This window comes from Numenius arquata, chromosome 26 (assembly GCF_964106895.1).
Source record: "Numenius arquata chromosome 26, bNumArq3.hap1.1, whole genome shotgun sequence".
NCBI lineage: Eukaryota > Metazoa > Chordata > Aves > Charadriiformes > Scolopacidae > Numenius > Numenius arquata.
Window position 1 is genome coordinate 2,659,012 of NC_133601.1, and position 21,910 is coordinate 2,680,921.

General features: G+C 49.6%; 1 protein-coding gene across 1 annotated transcript in view; it reads right to left on the bottom strand.

Moving 5' to 3' along the window:
• LOXL2 (lysyl oxidase like 2) overlaps positions 1–21,910 on the bottom strand; it is a 61,397-nt gene that overhangs the window by 25,813 nt on the left and 13,674 nt on the right. Inside the window, exons 3-4 of the mRNA XM_074164125.1 lie at positions 20,417–20,592; positions 3,679–3,890 (exon numbers count right to left, since the gene is read on the bottom strand). Coding sequence (XP_074020226.1) covers positions 3,679–3,890; positions 20,417–20,592 — 388 coding nt within the window. The remainder of the gene's footprint in view (positions 1–3,678; positions 3,891–20,416; positions 20,593–21,910) is intronic.

The window sequence follows — 21,910 nt, forward strand, 5'->3', positions numbered from 1 at the left end:
TACAGATGATCTTCACAGATAGAAACTCAGGGCATTCTTGTTATTTACTTTTTAACCCAGAAAGGGTGCAACCCACCTCTCACTGGCCTTGGTGCAAGCCAAGAGCAACGCTGCTGAGATCAGAGGTGCGAGAGAATGGTCATGCTGTGAGAGTTCAGCCAATTTTAGGTCAAGTTGGAGTCCAAAGCCTCTCTACTGGTGAGGAGAGATGGACCTTCATCACATAAACTTGAGCCCAAGGGCTGTGGGAAGTGGATGAGGGTTTAGCTGAAGGTATGTTGCTACGTAAGAATGCATCTGAGAGGACTCGGGAAGCAGAAAATAAATGATGACACACATAGGTGACGGGGAAATTCACCCCTAACACACTGAACGGAAGCTGGTGAACTCTTCTGCAGGGGTGTCTCTTGCTAAATTGTTCAAGCATTAACTGAAGTTAACAAGTTTGCTGTCTTCAGCCTCAGGGAGGCAGAAGAGAAGCCAGACCTGCCACCCTCCGCCAAAGCCCTTAAGATCCTGGCTTTGCTAAGGAGAACTCACACCGTGAGGACTTCTATCACAAGCACAGAAGCGATTAACTGCCCTCCACGTCTGACCAGATTCATCATGCTACGATCAGACTGGTTAAACTGGGAGATACTGTTTGGACTGACATTGAACAAAGTACCCCGGAATTGCTGAACTTCTCCATCTGATTCTTTGACAAATCCCAAAGCCGTGAGGCCTCGGGAAGGCATCAGGTCCATCTCTCTGCCTCGGGCATCTCCGGTCACAAACTACTACTCTCCCCACCAGCAAAATGCATTTAATTCTACTCTGCTTTCCCAGCCCGAGCAGGAACAGGGAGGAGGAGTTAAGAAGCAGTGCCTTATATAAAAATCACTTTGAAGAATGAACAAGAACATGGAAACAACATTGAGATTTGTTTCGTTTCCTAACATAAATCGTGCTGTCAACTGCAGAGCCCGAGTTACATTCAGGAATAAAACCCTGGCACCGGGACAACAGTGAACTAAGTTGTTTTCTTTCAAGCAAGATCCATCTGCAAATCATTTCACCTCCCACCATTGTGCAGCAGCAGCGCAGAGCTCCAGCTCGGCCAGTAAAGCTGGACTTTGTGGGGAGAGGGACTGGTGGGATGTGGGAAGGGGACACTCGTAGCTCCGGCCACCAGAAACCCAATCCCAGTTGCGGAGTGGGAAAGGATCCGCTCTTGGGAGAATGGTATTTAAAAATTAGGGAGAGCAAAAGCCCAAGAAATGAGAAGAACGTTTCTGAGGCTTCACGCGGAGAAAGGGCTTGGTTCAGGTGACCCACCAGAGATGAAACTCTTCTCTCCCTAGGAGGGGATGCGATGAGAAAGCATGAGGGACAAGCAGAGAGCAGTGCTCTCATGGCCCAGGCGAGCAGATGGCAGGGGGTGTCATTCCAGTACCTCGATCATGAAGCAAAGATCACTTGTGAAGTTCCCAGTCCGGAACTGGGAGGTTTCCCTCACCAGCAACACTGGGTGTATGTGATGCATCTGCCTGTAGCCCAAAGCACAAAGGCAAAAAGCCCCAAGAAAGAACACAGCTTTTTAAACTATGCTTTGTCTAGCCGACAAAGTTTTACAAGTCTCTTCCCCCCAATAAAATGACATCCCGTCCTCTTCTGACCTCAGATAATATTCAGCATATTTTCCAAAATATCTTTCTGGGGTGCGGGAGCCCAACGAGCCGAGGTCTTTGGGCACTGTGGCTACTTCAGCAACGTGTCTGGCTCGGTAGCCAAGATCTCCAAGCCTGGTATTTGTAAGCACTGCATATTCATAACTCCAGCTCCGGTGAATGAGATTTTCAACATTGCTGAATATTTTGCTGACCAACTGTGCCTCAGTTTTTCCATCCCTACGTGCACCATGGCAAGAGACAGGCCAATTACCCAGCACCCTTTTATTTAAGGCAGATGGCTCCAGCTGCTGGAGTTAATGCTTTTCTTGGAAACACAGCTGCGAAGCAGGAAAAAGAAAAGAAAAAAATCTACTTTGTCTTACTCGACATAATTTATTCTGCCCTCCTGCTTGGATGCAGGGGATGGGAATCTCCAAGCTGAGTTAGAGGGAGAAAAGCTGCAGGGATGGGAGCAAACGTTCCTCTAACTGGTGTCCAGGGCAAAACCTGAGACCGCCTGGTAGCAATTATTAATTCACCCCTCCTCTCCCTGGGAAGCCCGAGAACAGAATTCCGCTCGGGTTATTCATTTTATATTCTTTGTGCTGCGATGTGGCTTTTACGTTATTGCAACCCAAGGACCTCTTCAATCGATCACGATCTTGCTAATGAAAGAAATGAAACGGGGCCAGCCCCTTCCGGAGGGAGCTCTCAGAAATAGCAATCGCACAGGCCAAAAGGAGCCGGCAGGAAAACCACAACTCCTGCCTGGAGAATTCGGTTCTCCTCCTCACCAGTTGACACTTTCCCACTCCACAGGTCACGGCGTAGGAAAGAAACGAGACAGGATTTTGCTTAAACTCTTTTGCATCTGCTTTAGGGTGTTATTTCTAGGGAACAGTGTAGGAAGAACCACGTCTGCGATGAAGGCTGGGGATGAAACTCAAGCTGAAGAAACGATAACAGAAAAGACCAGAGCTCCCGGCTTTTGAGAAACTCTGAAAGACACAAACTCAGATACAACATTCTCCCTATGGATCACTATTTTCTTCCCTTGTTTTAAAGCAATCTATAATTATAGGACGAAAAAGCAGGACCGAAATCACAACCGCCCCAAACTGCATCCTTCTACAAGGATGAGCAGGCAGAAGCGACGCTGGGAGGAGCAGGACGGATGCTCTCCTGGCATTTTTAGCTCAGAGCAGGCTCTAACGGACAGTTGGAGAGAGCTGGCAGCTCTTCCAGCCCAGGACCCTGAGGAACTACCGGTGCCAAAAGAGCTGAACTGGGGTTAACAACAGGGGGAGATTTACTGGGAAATATTTCCCCTGGGCAGGGGGCTCCTTTGTGGGTGATTTGGCAGCACCCAGGGACCTTCCTGAGAGCCAGAGCAGTTGGTAAACGTGGGTGAAGGTGTCAGGAGAGGTGCGAGACCAGGAATTGCAATCAGCAGCGGGAAGGAGGAACCTGGGCAACGAAGCACAACAAAGGTCTGGTTTATTCCAAGATTACTCGCTTGGAGCTTTCAGCACATACTGGATCTGATCCCGCAGCTGCCTTTCTGCAGAGGGATGGGGAAGCGGTTAGATTTGCCCACAGCTGGTAGGTTTAACTGGGAAAATACGATCAGCTTGCTCTCATCCATCCCCTGCACACAAGACAGAACCTACACCTATCGCTGGGGAAGGAATTAACTATGCTATAGCTGGAAATAAAACAGATTTCTTGGGCTGATTGGCCACATTCTCCTCCTATAGAACCTATTAAATACCACAATTGATACTGCACCAGGTCTTCAGCCAGAAGGGGGAGGATCAAACAACTCCCCCCCACCCCCGGCCGCACAAGGAAATTCTTGACATTTCAAATATTTACACAGAAGGAAAATCTGATCTGAAGGAATGAAGGGGCTGGAGGTTTTTTCTACCTCAAGGTCTCCAGTGTCATTTGACAATTTGCATTTTTGAACAAGGCCCCGAGTGTTCAAAGCAACACGCTGGTGTCTCGTACAAAGCTCTGCTCTTACTTGTAGACGTTGGTGTTGTATTTCCTCTCGCTCGGAAATCCAAACATGCCACAGACGACTCGGGAATTTTTCATGGTCCAGTGCTTGTCGCAGATCTGCTTCCAGGTCCCTTGGTCCTTCACCTCCACGTAACCCTCGGTGACGGGCACCCGCTTGCGGTAGGTGGCGAGGATGGCGCGGATCCTTATGTCCTCCACCTGGATGTTCATGTTCTGGAAGCATAAAAGAAAAAGAAATGAGGCCGGCTTGGTGAGGAAACTGGTTGTGCTGGCTTCAAGGTGGGGAATAAAACCCAGTTCTGCTCAGGGTTATGGCTGAACAGAGGGAGGCAGAACGAGTGAGCTGTTTAGGAAGAGACACAACAGGGGAGCAAACAAACTGTTCCACCTTCTGCAAATTCATCCTGAGAAAGAGGATGCTTTTCTCATTAAAAAAAATAAAATAAATAAAAGAGCATTATTTTACAAATGGCTATGTAATAAATCTCCTTTGTTACCCAAATTCATTGAAGTGTGTGTTTCAGAAGCACAGAGACCTTAATTTAGTCTCAGCTACTATGGAAGTGAATGGAGCTCAGCTTTGGTCAGGCCACCTTAGAATCACAGAATGGTTTGGGTTGGAAGGGACTTTAAAGACCATCCAGTGCCACCCCCTGCCCTGGGCAGGGACACCTCCCACCAGACCACGTTGCTCCAAGCCCCCTCCAACCTGGCCTTGAACCCCTCCAGGGATGGGGCAGCCACAGCTTCTCTGGGCAACCTGGGCCAGGCTCTCACCACCCTCACAGCAAAGAACTTCTTCCCCACATCTCAGCTCCATCTCCCCTCTTTCAGTGGCAAACCCTTCCCCCTCCTCCTAGGGCTCCCCTCCCTCATCAAGAGTCCCTCCCCATCTCTCGTGAAGCCCCTTGAGGGACTGGAAGGGGCTCCGAGGTCTCCCCGGAGCCTTCTCTTCTCCAGGCTGAACCCCCCCAACTCTCTCAGCCCGTCCTCCCAGCAGAGGGGCTCCAGCCCTCCCAGCATCTCCGGGGCCTCCTCCGGCCCCACTCCAACAGCTCCGTGTCCTTCTGCTGTTGGTGGCCCCAGAGCTGGAGGCAGCACTGGGCTGGGGGGGTCTCTGCAGAGCGGAGCAGAGGGGCAGAATCCCCCCCCCTCGCCCTGTTGGCCACGCTGCTGGGGATGCAGCCCAGGGTGCGGGGGGGCTTTCTGGGCTCCAGTGCATGTTGCTGGGGCATGTGGAGCTTCTCATCCACCAACACCCCCAGGTCCTTCTCCTCAGGGCTGCTTTCCAGCCGTTTTTCACCATTCTCTTAATGCTGGCAGGGCAGAGGGAAGCGGGAGCAGGCAGGGAAGGATGCTGGGGTTCTCATTAGCCGCTGGGGTTCTCATTAGCCGCTGGGGTTCTCACCAGCCACTGGGTAGCGAAAGCTGGGATCCCAATGTGCTGACACCGGCGTTTCCCTGCTTCCCCAAGCCAAGTTCCTCCTCCAGCTGAAGCGTTACTTGGGACAGCAAATGAGTCATGAAGGTGGAATGGATTTCACATTTGGAACCTACGTGAAGACGCTGCACAAACAAACCTCGCAAGGACCCAAGCCCAAAAGCAAAGCCCGACTGGAAAATATCCGCTGTGGCAAGCAATTACAAAAGAGCTACTGAAAATTTTATTACTTGCTTCCAAGGAGACCTTTTCCTTGTCAAAAATGTAGAAAACCACGTGGTTTTGCTAACAGTTACATCAGAACTGAGGAATCCTCCCCTCCCCTCGCTCAAATTCAATCACTTGGAAGAGAAAAATGCCCAGAGCTTTAAAGACACACAGGCTCTGGTTACCCATCAGCGGCACGTTGAAGTCAGGGAGATCACGGCGGGACATGCCGAGTCCTGCAAATTCCACGTGGCACATCCATTCTCCAGCTGCTTCACCAGCACCGACGCCACTAACAGACCCCAGGGAAATGGAAACCAATGGCAGGGACTGAGCCTGCTGGGCAGGGAAAGGGGTGGCATCTCCTCCTCATCCTCAGCTCTGCCACTGCTCTGCCTGCACTGCCTTGGGCAAGTCACTTAAAGCTTTTTCCCCCCTCCTTTTCTTTTCATAGAATCATTCAGGTTGGAAAAGACCCTTGGGATCATCAGGTCCAACCGTCAACCCTACTCTACAAAGTTCTACCCTACACCATATCCCCCAACACCACATCTAAGCGACTCTTAAACACATTCGGGAATGGTGACTCATCTTCATCTTCTCCCTCACCTCCTTTTTTAACATTATTATATTTTATAGTCTACGGTTACCACCCAGTTTTACAGCAAACCAGGCTCACGGATTCCTCCTTTCACCTTCAGTCCTCCAGCAACTCGGCTGGAGCATCCCTGAGCCATCCCCCCTGGAAAACAGGGAGTCGTGATTTACCCAGTAGGACGGCGCTACTCATACAAGGCTCCCAGTTTGGGCTCAGGTTTTGAAAGCTCTTGGAGCCTCAAGAAATAAAAATAAGCACAACGATGCCTATGCTTGTCACATCTGAGACGCTTTAAGGTGCTCAGAGAGAGGGGTCTGAAGCGAGAGCAAAGTCGCGCACCTCCCATGGAGTCTGGGAAGTCCATTTGCAACGCAAAGAGCTTCTCCTGCATTTGGCAGATTGTTTTGAAACATTGCACAGCTTTTGACTACGTGCTGTCAGGAAAACACCAGAGTCTCTGTGCGTTGAAGACCTCCCCAGGCTGGTTTCCAGAAACTCCTGAAACTCATCCTGAAACTCACTTTTCCCCTGGTGAAATATTTCCAGCTCTGGATTTGACGGAGAAAGCGTGTTTACCCGGAGCTACAGAGCAGCACTGCCTCGGAGAACACCTTGTTTCTCTGCTCCTTCCACCTTCCCATTAGTTTCTTCACCAGGAAACAAGAGGGAATCAAAGCCTTAAATCCATTTGGGAAATAGCTTTGACCGCTGAAGATCTAAAAGTGTTTTTAAATAAAAGCCTATTAAAAAGGATTAACCCAGAGGACGGAGAGCCAAAGCTTAAAATTCTACTGTAAAAAGCACATGAAAAGATAGTAGCTGAGGAGGAAAATTGCACTGACAGCTGAGAGAGCGGGTGAGACAGCCCAAGTGAGTTTTTCCATCTGTGTCTGCAGGATGGATCCACCCTATATAAAGCCCTAAGTACGTTCGCTGCTCGCAGTTACGTCAGTACCAGCCCCACTGCAGATTCAAGTAACCGAAATGGAACATTTTCCCCTGACTAGACCCGACACCAGCAACGTGCTAAAAATCCACCTGTGGTTTTTCACTCCACAGCCATTTCCATTTTTCTTGAATTTAAGACAGTTTGGAGGCCACAGCCGGTCCTCGGCACGAGAGAGAAGAGGAGAGGTGGCAAAAGAGTGTGATTTCACATTCAGGACCCACGTTCAAGACGCCTGTGTTTTGTGAAGAAGCTGCACAACAGCAGTTGAAAACCCATTTGGATCACGCAGAGTGCTGTTCCAGATGTCAAACATCTGCCCGATGCCTTCACCGCAGAGCAGCAGCGTTATTCCCACGTTGCACCTATTCGTCATCGTTAATACATCGCTATTCTCACCTCCTGCACCAGCAGAGGTCTTCCCAGAGGTGGACAGTGGGGACAAATCCAAATGGCCTCCAAGGTAAACAGAGCACTCAAAGGATGGGAGAAAGCAGTGATTTTCAGCCCCCTTTTGCAGACTGAGAAATAAGGAAAATATATATATATATCTCCAATATATAATTGGAGAATAAGTCTTATGAGGAGCGGCTGAGGGAGCTGGGGGTGTTCAGCCTGGAGAAAAGGAGGCTGAGGAGAGACCTTCTCACTCTCTACAACTCCCTGAAAGGAGGGTGTAGCCAGGGGGGGTCGGTCTCTTCTCCCAAGTCACAGGCCATGGGACAAGAGGAAATGGCCTCAAGTTGTGCCAGGGGAGGTTCAGATTGGATATCAGGAAAAATTTTTACCCTGAAAGGGTTATTAAGCCTTGGAATGGGCTGCCCAGGGAAGTGGTTGAGGCACCATCCCTGGAGGTATTTAAAAGACGGGTTGACATAGAGCTTAGAGACATGGTTTAGTGATGGTTTTATCAGAGTTAGGTTGACGGTGGGACTAGATGATCTTAAAGGTCCCTTCCAACCCCGACAATTCTATGATCCTATGTCTTTTCCACTAACCGGTGGGACTGGGTTGCTGTCATTTTACAGAAGTGAAAAATAAGGTGCAAATTGACTGACTTGCTCTTGGGCTTGAAAAACCATTGTCAGAGCCAGCAGCATCTCCCCCAGCACAAGGTCCCACAACACGTCCCTCTTCCCCCCAGAGATGGTGACACACTCACAGAAAGAAACCCTGCTCCGACTTGGGACTCTCTTTTAGTAAATCCAACTCCTTTGTCATGTTTTTTTTTGCCAAGGAAGAAAAAAAATTGAGCAAACTAGCAAGAAATAAGCCATCATTTTATTCCCTGGAGGATATTTCCATCTCCTGATAGCTCTAGCAGGCCAGGATGCCGTGACATTTTCATGATCTGGCTGAGAGCAAAACCAACCCCCATCCATTCCCCCTTTTCCGCTCAGGGAGAGCGGGTTTAGAGCGGAGAATTATTGATAGAGCGACTCGAGGGTTTGCACTGAGTCTGAACAAACAGCAAAACGCCTGAAAAGAATTCAAACGCTTTAGCCCTCAGCTTTACATCCAAAGATTAAGGAACAAAGGATCAAAATAAGTATACTGTAGGTTTCTGCAGGAGAAAGGACTCCTGAGAGCTTTCTCCCAGTAACTCTTCACAGATTTGAATGGTCCCCTTTCATTGCAGGGTTTTTGTTAGGCTGGGAGTATTCAATAATGCAAATACTCACAGCCTTATATTTTATCTTCCGACACCAACGCGTAGAGCAGCTGGGCTAATGGTGAAAACAGACTCCACAGAAAAAAAATCAGAAGCAAACAACACTTAATAGCTAGAGCAGGCTTTGCTCAAATCCCCCTCTCCATACTTGACGGCCACGTGGAAACAAACGCCTACAACAAGCTGTCACATCAACAAGGAAACCTCAGCCCTGAAAGTTTGGCTTATTCTCACATCACAACCAGACCCTGAAGCTAAATCCTCTGAAGGATAACCAAGGACCACAAAGCAGGTACCTGCAACCAGCTCAGAAGCTGAATTCCCATCTGTCAAGCTCCCACCCTCAGGTATCAACCATAAAGTAGAGCACTCAACAGTATTTCAGGAGCCAAGCAGTCGTTGAATAGGAAAATAGGAAATAAAACTGGGTTTACTGCATCCCAAATTATAGGTAGGGGAATAGAGACCCAAGTCCCGGAGCCGATGGGACGTGGTTTGCTCAGTCTGAGGTTGAGGAGCAAAAACCAGGGAGAAAACCACGCACAAACCCACAGCTCAGCTCCCTCAATAGAGGGGGAAAACGCTGCTTTAGGGGGTTTTCTACCCACAAAAGCAAGAAAAGAGACCAAGCCCAAAGAGAGTTAACTCTCATGGCTCATGCCTGACAGTCCTCCCTTCTCAGCCAGCTTTGTGCAATTTCTCCCTAGTTAGGCCAAAAGCTGCAGAGATGTGTGTGCCAGCCTTTTTCCTTTTTTTTTGTTTTATCCCCTCTAAACTCCGAGTCTCAGAATCCAGCTGCAGCACAATTCAGGCCGGGATCTCCAGCCTCTCCTTTGTTTATGAAACAATCCCACCCACACACTTGAGGCTGAACCAGCGCTTGCCTTTCGCTTTCCTGTCCCCAGAAGGCTGCTGGATCCCGGGATGGGGTGTCTCGCGTTGCTGACCCCATGCACAGAGTTTGCAGGTCTGCTCCATCGCTACCGCCCTCATTCATCAAGCCGAACCTTCGCTTTCAGTGGAGACATCCATTCTGGCCAACAAACTCCATGAAGAAGGAAGAAGACAAGCAACAAGAAATCCTAAAGTGTTTTTCTCCTGCTTGAATTGAGCCTCCTGAGCCTTGGAAGGTGTGAAGAAGCAGAAAGCAAAATAAAACTGGGTATAGAGGGCAGGGGGAGGATGCATAGAACATCTTCTACGGTGGTGGTGGTGAGAGCCTGGCCCAGGTTGCCCAGAGAAGCTGTGGCTGCCCCATCCCTGGAGGGGTTCAAGGCCAGGTTGGAGGGGGCTTGGAGCAACCTGGTCTGGTGGGAGGTGTCCCTGCCCAGGGCAGGGACAGGACTGGGTGGTCTTTAAGGTCCCTTCCAACCCAAACCACTCCATGATTCCATGGAAGGAAACAGAATTCTATGATTCTATGATCTGTTCTTAGACCCAACGCTCTGTCTTCCACACCAACCTGCTTTTCACCGGGGCCACCTGACTGCATACAGCCATAGAAAAATCAGAGCGAAGCTAAAATAACCCTGTGGTCTGAGGCTGAAGAGATCCTGCTCGGTTCTACCACAGATCTCCCAGGTGATTTCAGCCACACAAAACTCACTTCCCTACCTCCTTGCCGTCACCTCGGGACTCTTGCTCGCACTTTGTCACTCCTTCTGGGAAGAGAAGACAACACTAAGCCCATCTCACCTGCTCTGAATCACAAACCCTCTGCAGCAAAGGCTTCACATCTGTATTTGCCCAAAGCAAAGATGTGATTTCAGTTGGGGCTTCCAGCATTGCTACAATAAAAATAAGTATAAAAATGGGGAGAGGGGGGAGAAATAGCATCAAACTATTCTGGGTTGGCCCATATTCCCCTCTGCTCCGCTCCTTTCCTCGCCAAGAGCCACATCCAAGCCCGGCGCTGCTGCTCCTCTTTAGTCCCGGACACAAAAGCCCAGCCCAAGCCAAAACGCTGCGCTCTGTTACGAAACCAATGAATCTCAGCTTCAGAAAGCTGGGGCCTGCCCGGAGACAGCGAAAAGAAAGGGGTTTGTTTTTGAGCTTTCACAAAAGCATTCCTGGCCCGGAAAGTTTTCACATGAGCCTCAGCTGCTTTTGTTTCCACTCTCTCAACCAAACGCTTCCCCACGGCTTCGGATCCGATTGCAAAAACTGACACGACTTTCCTAACGTTTTCTTTCACCTTTTGCCATCTGTTTTGCTGTTGGCAGAACAATTATGCCCAGGCCAGCGTGCCCGTGTCCTCCTCTGCTGCCCAAGCTCAGCGATACCCTTTCTCTTTGCAAGACCCCCCAGGAATCGATACAGGGAGGAGATCCCGTTCCTAGAAACCCAACTGCAGCTTCACCGGCGTTATCCCGGTTGTGAATCACCAGCTCCTGGCTGAAAACAAGCCACAGCAGCTGGGATGGCAGAGGGGATCTTTAGAAGAGCATCTCAACAGTCACTTTAAATACGCAATGACACGGAGACACCAGAGAAGGGCACGGGGCAGGGGGGTCTGAGCGGCTACGGCTGTAGGTGTCTCCCCCACAGCCAGAGAAACTACTCACACGGAGACAGAAAGGGAACCCGAACTCCTGTGTATTTTACTCTAATATGTTTTTTTTAAACCAACCATCACCATGAGCAACGCTAAGGATTGCGGAGCAAGAGAGCGGAGGTATCGGGTACTGGCAACTCTCTGGTCGCAGGTGATGGTACCAACACCGCCAGCTCTACTCTGCGCTCGTGAGACCCCACCTGGAGCACTGTGTCCAGCTTTGGAGTCTTCAACACAGGAAGGACATGGACCTGTTGGAACGGGTCCAGCGGAGGGCCACGAAGATGGTCAGAGGGATGGAGCACCTCCCCTATGAAGACAGGCTGAGAGAGCTGGGGTTGTTCAGCCTGGAGAAGGCTCCGGGGAGACCTCAGAGCAGCCTTCCAATATCTGAAGGGAGCTACAGGAGAGCCGGAGAGGGGCGCTTTGTCAGGAACTGTAGTGACAGGACAAGGGGTAATGGTTTTAAATTGGAAGAGGGGAGATTCAGATTAGATATTAGGAGGAAATTCCTTACTGTGAGGGTGGTGAGGCACTGGAACAGGTTGCCCAGGGAAGTTGTGGCTGCCCCATCCCTGGAGGGGTTCAAGGCCAGGCTGGATGGGGCTGTGAGCAACCTGCTCTAGTGGAGGTGTCCCTGCCCACGGCAGGGGGGTTGGAACTCGATGAGCTTTAAGGTCCCTTCCAACTCTAACCATTCTATGATTCTATGAACACAGAGTTCAGGCAAAGGTGCAGTTCTCCCCACAAACCCTCGATTTAACAAGCGCGAGGAGCCCGTGTGCCATCTCCGTCTCCGTCTCCGTCTCCTCCATATTCGTTGCTCTCCTGCTTTAAGATTCCCCGTAACCCCCTCGATCTGCTCTGTTCCTCCCTGCACCTGACTTACCCCTCTGCCCTTTAGGTGCAAAAACCTACTCCTATCAGCATTTTTCATTTAGAACAGAGCTCCAGGATTTCTTGGCTTCCCAAACGCCAAGACATTAAGGCTTTAGCCTGGGAGAGAAATGAATTGATTTTTTTTTTTTTTTTTTACCCAGTTAAGAACATAAACCAAAAATCTTTCCACACAGACTTGGTTCATCCTAGAGGCATCTCCTCTCCTGTACTTAAACCCTTCACTTACTTCCACCAAAGCCTCAGCTACCTCAGTCTTTTCCACGGAAGATGACTTAGTAGGAAGCTATCTCTTCCCATACATCGGAATGGGTGGAATCTGTTTTGATTTAAACATCTGGAGCTGCGCTTCTGAGTCACTAACGAGGTCCCAGCTGTTAAACAAACACGGTGAAATAGATGCTGCGAGACCAAGAGGGGTTGCCCATGGGGGACAGCAGTCCCTTGGGGACATTACGCTGCCTTGGACACCGCAAGCACGTTTTGTTCTGGGTTTGTGCTGTACAAAAGGGTAAGGGATGAGAGTGCAATTCAGGCTCAGGGTCCAGGAGCAAATACAGTGCAGATTAGAAACGACAAAAGCCCAGGCCTCTGCTAAGCCATGAAACGCTTCAGCGGCAGCCTCGGGGTTGCCAACGCAAAGGCAAGTAATCAAAAGCACCAGGGAAAAGAAAGGCCAGTGACGGAAGGGAGCGAGAGGAGGCAGGAGCACTGAACCCTGGCGATGCTTTGGCAGGGCTGGGAGGCTCAGCTCAGGACAGGACACGGCTCTGCTCTGTGCGCATCCTAGCCCGAGGGTTTCTTGATCAGCAAAACCTTTACATTCTCTGTTTCCTTTCACAGAATCACAGAATGGTTTGGGTTGGAAGGGACCTTAAAGACCACCCAGTGCCACCCCCTGCCCTGGGCAGGGACACCTCCCACCAGACCACGTTGCTCCAAGCCCCCTCCAACCTGGCCTTCAACCCCTCCAGGGATGGGGCAGCCACAGCTTCTCTGGGCAACCTGGGCCAGGCTCTCACCACCCTCACAGCAAAGAACTTCTTCCCCACATCTCAGCTCCATCTCCCCTCTTTCAGTGTCAAACCCTTCCCCCTCCTCCTAGGGCTCCCCTCCCTCATCCAGAGTCCCTCCCCATCTCTCCTGAAGCCCCTTGAGGGACTGGAAGGGGCTCCGAGGTCTCCCCGGAGCCTTCTCTTCTCCAGGCTGAACCCCCCCAGCTCTCTCAGCCTGTCCTCCCAGCAGAGGGGCTCCAGCCCTCCCAGCATCTCCGGGGCCTCCTCTGGCCCCGCTCCAACAGCTCCGTGTCCTTCTGCTGTTGGTGGCCCCAGAGCTGGAGGCAGCACTGGGCTGGGGGTGTCTCCCCAGAGCGGAGCAGAGGGGCAGAATCCCCCCCCTCGCCCTGCTGGCCACGCTGCTGGGGATGCAGCCCAGGGTGCGGGGGGGCTTTCTGGGCTCCAGCACACACTGATGGGGCGTGTGGAGCTTCTCACCCACCAACAAGAGCTTCTAGTGAGCTATTTTAAAGACGATCTGGACCAGCCGCAGTAAGCTAGCCACATTTATTACCCGACCTCTGCACCATAGAACAGAACAAGCTCATACTCTGCTCTCAGGCTTAGTTAAATATTGTCTTGTGTAACCGAGAAGTGCTGTCACATCCAGCACAACGCCTGTCACTGCTCGGACCCTGGATGCAGGCAGTGCAAGAAGACAACTGGGTTAACTGTTCCCCAGGGACCTGCAGCAAACCAGTGCCAGCCCCGGTGCCTTCTCAGCCCCACCAGCTCCAGAGCTCACACCTCTGGCTCGATGACAACCACCAGGAAAGTGGGTTTGCTGGTTTTGCCTAGCAAACTCAGCACCCCATCCTACCACAAGCCATCACAAAGAAACCATTGAGGCAAGGAGTTAGAAACCATCACGCACACACTCTTTAAAATTATAGCACTTAAGCTTAGCGGTCCCTTATCCCAACAGCAGCTTAATTAATATTTGTCTGGAGTTAGCTCTAGGTCTAGCCAGCTCTAGACCCCTTCTAGACAGACCAACCATCAGCATTTATGTTCCACAGGGGCTTACGTTTAGAGAAGTAAACATTTACACCAAGGGGAAAGAAAATAAAACGCTGTTGTCATAACAAACAGGCAAATGAGCCTTTTTATTGTCAAACATTCTTGAGAACTGGACAGCCCAGCCGCAGGGCTGAAGTCTCAGATGGCGGTGACCTAAGCTGCAGCTCCCCGCCGTATGGAGAGAGTCTGCACTGGTTTGCGGGGCAAAAAGCTAAATAAGAGGAAGAATCATCTACGTGCCCCAAGTGACAACGACCCTTTCCTTCTCCCTTCCTTACACTTTCCTGTTAGAGGCAGCTCAGCGTACGGGAGCATTTCATACAGCCTCATCCACAGAGCCCAATTTAACTGAAAGCTGCCCTTTCCCACCAGTTAAAAACCCTGGACAATATAGTTCAGCCCACTTTCAACCTGGCATAACCAGAGCCTTTGAGCTGCTGGGCTTTGAAGTGACATTTTTTTATATATATATATTTATTTTTTAGTGCTTCATATGCACCCAGAAGGGAAAAGGAGGACAGAAATAGCAGCCCAGGCTGGTATGTTTAGCTAGACCTTGTCTGCCCACCGTCTGGCCAAAGCTACGCTCCAGTCTCAGGTACCAGATCTATTTGGGAACTTGTACCGGCGGCAGCAATTCGATATATTTAGAGCACGTCCTATTTGAAGCCGGTGTGTGTGCACACAGAGGAAAGAAGGGCGGACAACAAATATTTTGTTAAGGATGTTTTGGGGGATAGATTGAAAAAAAAAAAAAAACAAACCACCTATCGTGCATTTATTTAAGGAATATATTAAGGGCAGAGGCTAGTTACCGTGGTCTTAAAATTGCTGGTCGAGGCAGTAAGGCAGTCGCAGGTACTGTTTGAAAAAGCAGGGACAGCATTCCCTGCTCCGGGGGTTTGTGAACACACATTAAATCATTTTGATTTCAGAGCTTCTGGCATCCTGCAAAGACTTAGGAAAACATTTAAGACTGTGCACACATTTAACCCGCGGGCTTTGGCAGCGTACAAAGGAACCTTAAAGCAGGTCCGTGCTGCCCACCCGACCTCTGCCAGACACTTGTGAGCTGCAGGACAAGAAACCACCAACAGTCGTATGTGGATTTTATCCTGCTCTCTGCACCTTTTGCTGTGGCATCTTAGAGGATGGAGGGGTGCAATTCAGGACAGCCAGGAGGCACAGATTCTGCTCCCCGCTCTTTTTCTCCATTTAGCTCCTAGAACCTGGCCCTTTCCCTCACAGACGACTCCTACTCCATCTGCAGGACAGATACGGGGCTTACTGGGGGCAAACTGGGGGCCCACGGGCCCATCTGCTCAGGGATCTTGGGCTAAAGCAGCAGATTCCACTTGTTATGTTTTACAAAGCTTAAGTTATTGCAGTTCAGTGCAAATATTTATAGCACTTACTGTCTGTCCCCCCCAAGCTCCACCACAGTCAACAAACAGTTTTTCCTCTTTCCAGATGCACTTTGAGCACTTAAAACCCAACGTGACTAAACTTTTCCTTTCACCCTTATCGACCTTTGGGCTCCCACGACACCCCTCGCAACGTGCCCGTCACACTGCAGTGCCTACAAAAGTCACCACTGGGAATAAAGCGGGTAAAACGTGCTCTGCCACCACAGTTAGACCCAAGGTCTACATCAAGCCACTAACGTGAATTAAGAGTCTCCAGAACAGAGCTTTTACTCCAGGCTACACTGTGGCTAAAAAAGAAGGAACGCAAGCTAAAAATCAAACCCCGAGTTAAACAATAGTGTTATTCTAACAATTTTGGCCCCATCATATTGGATATGCAGATGCTTCTGTGGAGGATCACAGCAAGCGAGGATCAGCATCAACCTCATGGAATCACAGAATGGTTTGGGTTAGAAGGGACATTAAAGACCATCCAGTGCCACCCCCTGCCCTGAGCAGGGACATCTCCCACCAGACCACGTTGCTCCAAGCCCCCTCCAACCTGGCCTTGAACCCCTCCAGGGATGGGGCAGCCACAGCTTCTCGGGGCAACCTGGGCCAGGGTCTCACCACCCTCACAGCAGAGAACTTCCTGATATCACAGAATCATGAAATGGTTTGGGTTGGAAGGGACCTTAAAGATCATCTCATTCCAACCTCCTTGCCCTGGGCAGGGACACCTCCCACCAGACCATGTTGCTCAAAGCTCCATCCAACCTGGCCTTGATATGCTCCCAAAGGCCAATAGGCAATAATTAAGTTAAACCACAAGCCCTACTCTCTCCGTTAATGAGACACCATCTGCGTATTTAGCCTACACACTTTAAAGAGGAGGGGGAAAAGCCCTTGTCAACACATTCAGTGTCACCACGCTCACGTCGGCATCCAACAAACACTGCTCTCCTCGCCCTGAAAAGGTGAGCAACCTCCAGTGTTTACGCAGCCACTGAGCTAAGGGGTATCAGGCTGATTCTGACCAGCCGGCAGCCCGTGGAAGAGCTGTCCCTGCCACGCATGTTCGTCACCCTCCAAGAAAATAATCCTTTGAACAAGTCCCAAGGCTAAAAGCTGCAGTGGCTGCGGAAAACAGCAAGCAAAAACGACAACGGTGGGAGTTTCTCTGCCCTTTAGCAACAGACTGATGGATTTCAGACTTGCCCCGACCTCAGTCCTGGTGGAAGAGTTAACCTCTTCCCGCCCGTCTCCCATCATGGATCTTCCATCACTCGTCCTCGAGTGAAATATTTCACTTTGGCCTGTGACCGGCAACTTGTCTCACAGAAGCCAGGCTCAGGCACTGCCCCTTCCCAACGGGGCAGGGAATGGAAAGGCTCAGGAACGGGAAGAGATATGACGAAACCCTCAAAATATGAGCTGTGACGGGAAAAGATCTGCCTGAGCACAGATGTATAAGTTAAGCGGTTTATGGTGATGGAAAAATTCATCCTATACTACTTATCTGCAGCACTTCCAAACTGGGAAACGGAGGTATGTCTGTCGTCCAACAAAAATAAACTCTGCTCAAGGGCTATCGTGTCGCTTTTAAAAGAGTGTGAACTCTCTGCCTGTCAGATTTTTAGGAAGCAAGGCCAGATTTGAGCAAATGTCAATTTGCACAGCAACCCCCCACCCCCCCCACCCCAAGCTGGAGCCCCATCAAAATGAAGTCAGATGTTTTCTTTCACCTACTGCCTTTCCACGTTAAATCTTAGCAGCACTTGGCAGCCCCGGAGAACTTAGCACTAAAGGGTCTTTAAGACACTTTCTAAATGATGAATTTAAGATGTTCTGTCTGTCTCCGGCAGTGGGAACAAACAGAGCTCCCTGTGACAGGCGAGGGAACTCCGACGCGATGGCACACGTTTGGTGATGGGTTAACCAGGCTGCAAAAAGCACATTATTTCCCCTGAAAGCAGCACAAAATCGCTGCTCCTACCCCACCGCAGCTTCCACCCCGACACACGAAGGGACACCGCCGTCAGGGCTTGCTCCTGGTTAATCTGCCGGCTGCGAACACAGCAGTTTGCAAAGTCAGATCCATTTGGGAATCATCACAGTCGTTAATAACTGCGGTGAATAACAGTTAATAGTGTGGGAGAGCAACGCTGGAAGGTGCAATTGAACACATAAGCTCTGAGCAGCGTCTTAAACCAGACCTATTTTGGGTAAAGCCTGGTTTTATAAGCAGCTTAAGGGCAAACCGAAATATCTTCCACTGGAAATGTCAGTGGGAAATTTGTACTGGTTTGGCTCCCTCAGAGCAATAGCTGAAGCCAGTAGAACTGGTGGCGAGACCTGACCACAGCATCGCTGCTCAGTAGAAAATTCCAGGCCCCTTCAACCCCTGATATCATTCCAAAGAGGAAACGTCATTTGGGCAAGCTGTGGGCTACAGACCGAAGAACCCAGCGGCTTAGAAAACGATGATGTTTCCTCTGGTGAATGCGAGGTATGATGTGCAGAATTCCCAGGCATGTTAGAGAGGGCAAAGACTTTCAACTTGCGTTCACACAAGCCTTTTGACCTCCCTGTTTTGGAGTTTATGACCCTATGAGTAACCCTGCTCATCATCTTTGACTCAAACTATGTCAACGCCAGCTGCTAATGAGATAAAGCAAAGATTAAGAAGAGGAGGGAAGCTGAGAAGGGGGGGAAGAGTTTAAACATTCGACAGCTAGCTGTGACTGAAAAGCACTTCCCCAATGGCATTTTAAAAATTTATAGCACATCACCTTTAGCCTTAATCCCGCTGCAACGAAACCAGCAGAAAAAGAACCCTTCAGCTGCCAGTGATCTTACAGGGATATGAGAAAAACCAGCCTGGTTTTGCGGAGTAAAACCAACAGTACGGTACTGAGTTGTTCATAAAATTCAGGCAGCGATGGGGAGGGGAGAAGCACGGACACACGGACATGTAGAGCTGGGGGTGAGAGAAGCTACTGCCCACAAAACGCAACACTATCTTCTACCACCAGGACAAAGCCACAGAGACAGCCAGGCTTAGTGCAGGCACTTAAAAATAAAGCTATTCTTCTATTTTACCTTTTTTCCTCCACCGGTTCAGTGTCTTTAGCCATCAGAACGTAGCAATTGCTGTGAACACTGTTACTTGTCCTGTCAACGGATGCCTTCATCCATACACAGCTCCCAGGAGCTGCCAGGACACAGGGAACACGACCTCTCTGACACCTATTTCTCCCTAGAGATCCTTTTGGTGAGTCAGGCTCCTGCTACACGAACTGCTTCAGTCTCATGATTCATTTTACTTATCATATGGGAAGATTAAGCACCCCCACAGCATCAGCACAAGCTCTCCCTCAATTATCCAATATGTTCAACTCATTAGTCAACCTCCAGTGCTTAACTAATGGAAAAGCAGAGCCTTCCAAAGCTTTTATGATTAATACCCGAAGCATCTCGGAGTGAAGTGACCTCCGTCTAGACTAAAGCATCTTTTCTTCCAGGCATCTTTTTTGAGGATTCACTGTGGCTTTGGGGAAGCACGCGTCTGCCAAAGCCATCACTGATGTTCCATGATCTCGCCTCATTCCCCGGAGCAACAACAGCGCCATTGACGGAGGCAGCTTGGGATCCCTCTGGAAAAGTCTCCTTTTCCCTCCTTCGCCAAGTGAAGCAAGGTCAAGGCAAGGAAGAGAATTTTAGCTCTCATGTCCTACATCCGCACCCTTGCACAGGAGCCTGCCGTGGAAGAATACACTGGGAGACCCTTTCTAAATCAGCGGCTGCGACGGAACTGCTAGAATAATTTTGCTGTAAAGCGATCAAGGCGTCTGTATCCATTGGTTCAGATCACAAACAAAACCAAGGCTCAGCCGTGGAAACCACACTGTGGTACGATACATCCTGGATTCCCTCTCTGCTTAAAATAAGATCTGACTGTGGTTACTGGATGGGCTCTTTCGATAAATTTTGACCAAGGGCAACCGCTGAACTCACTTACTGAAACACCCGAGCATCCCAAACGCGGGAGATGTTAGCTGAGTCACCACAAATACTTTCCAACCTGAAAAGCTGAAGGAAAAAACCCACATTGTTTTTTTTTTTGATTTGAAGAGCCCAGCCCAACTTCTTTCCAGTCCCCCAGCTCTTCACTCTGCAGAAATCTAACAAGCCCACTGGAAGGCGATTCGAGTCTTTTGCTTCTGTCATCTCCCCAAGAGTCTCAACCTCAGCCCAGTCTAGATTACCAGTCTAACCCAGTCACAATCCACTTTTCCCCAGTGACCAGCCCACGTTTTCCTCCCTTCAATCCCTTCCATCACTTCCAGTACTAATCCCCCATTCCCGCAAATATTTCTGCACAGTTATCATGGTTATTTCGTCATCGCTTAGCCAAACTGTGCAAAAATCTCTTGATATCTTTCCTTAGAAATCCGCCCATTTCAAGCCGTGGCTGTAAGCCCTATTCACCTCCAAATCTGGGCCTCCCCACTGACCCCCGCTCTTACACCAGACACCTCCAAATCGCTCCCAGTACCGAAGGGGAGGGGACAGGGCAAAGAAAACTCAGTAATTTAGTTCTACAAGGCAACGAAGTCACCCAGGTGTAAGGTCTATGAGTACAGCACACATCCTGCCTCTCTAAATTCATTCTTAGGAATATAACCAACCAGTTTTCAATTCTGAAACGTGATTGTGGAACAGGGGTAATGTATTTTTTCCTTATTCTCACGCTATAAAAAAACCCTTCAAGTTCTCATTACACACACAAAAATCTGAAAGTTGCATTTTTAGCCAGCGTCTAAAAGCACCGCCAAGAGTTTGCTTTAACCACAGTGTGCAGCTGGGATAACCCATAATGTGCAGTGGAGGACACCCCCGTCCACAGAAGGCTCTTGGATCTTCATTTGAAGCACGTTTACCTCGATTTGGTTAAGCAACGAGTTGTCGAACTTGAAGCCAGGGATTCTCTTTTCACTGCAGACCACTCCCACGTCCTCGGTGTGTTTGCAGTCCGTCACTCCCCAGCCGTTGGAAGTGCAGGCTGCCAGGGTGGTCTCCTTCCCGTTACAGTGGACGTTGTCCATCCAAATTTTCCCTGAAGGGGCAAGAAAACAGAACTGAGACTCGCAAAGAGAATAAGCCTCTGATAAAGAGGATAAAACACTGATAGGAAAGCAAGGCTGCTGTGCTCTTACTATGGCAGGGGAAGAGGTTACGGCTGAAATAAGCTTGAATAAAACAGCTAAGGAACATCAATGATCCACCTCAAACACTTCCTAACTGGAAACAGCTCTGCCCCACAGCTTTCCCTTTCCATTATCTGCGTGGTAATAAAAAATACCCCCAGCCTGACTCAGACCTGTAGTGATAACCAACCTCCTCTGATGACAGCCACTTCAGAGCACGCAGTGTCACCGGGTCCCCTCGATTTGGCTGATGAGAGCCTGCCCCCTAATCACACTCACCAATTCAGCCCTTCCGTATTTAAGGCTTCTCTTTACATCATTTCTCATTTATCAAATCCTCATTAAATCTCTTACAGGACACAGCTCAAAGTTTTGATTAAATGCCCTAACCTTTTAAAAGCAGATTTTTGCAAAAGCTTTAACAAACTGCTATTGATTGGAACATCCTGTTACTTGGGTGCTCTTTGAAAACAAATGGCCAGATCCAGTCTCCAGACTATAATTACCATTTTCCCTCCAGCAAAAAGCATATGCACATGAACAAGCACGTGTATATGCATATATAGACTATATTTTTTAAATAATCAGGTCTCTCAGAACTCACTTTTAAGATGAGCAGGCAAAAATCAGTGTCACCTCCAAGCTTTAGGTCATGTTTTCCCAGGAGCTGCCAAGAGCAAAAGACCCAACAGCATCTCTGAGATTCGTCTTTTCAAAGAGCTCGTTTTCCCTTTGGGAATGTGCTGGGCACACGCCGCTCCCCAGGGACTGACCCCCTAAACTGCAGGGAGCAAGGGCCAAGAAGCAATTTCCATATTTTAGGATCCCAAACGCTTTGCTTGTCTGAAGAATAACACGTCCTTTGGACAGAAAGGACCGTCTGACCTTCAGAGCCACAAGGAGATTCTGTAGCTGTTTCCCTTGGCTGGCCCAGCTTCGTTCCAGCACCCTAATGAGTTCCCTTGGCTAATTAGTGGAGGATGGAGCTGTCAGCCCTCGCCATGCTTCCCAACAGACGAGCAGAAAGAGTTCCAGCAAAGCATGGATTTGCAGTTCGAAGAAATCACGATCCCCCCTTCACAGGCTTCTCTGCCCCAGGATTTACCCAGCGCTATCCCGGCGCGTGTAGAACGCTCGTTAAATCCCGTGGCAATCAGTTTTTGGGTTGTTTTCAAATGTCACGGCCTCTTTCTTGCTCGGAAATCTCCTACTCTGCCCCAAGAGCCA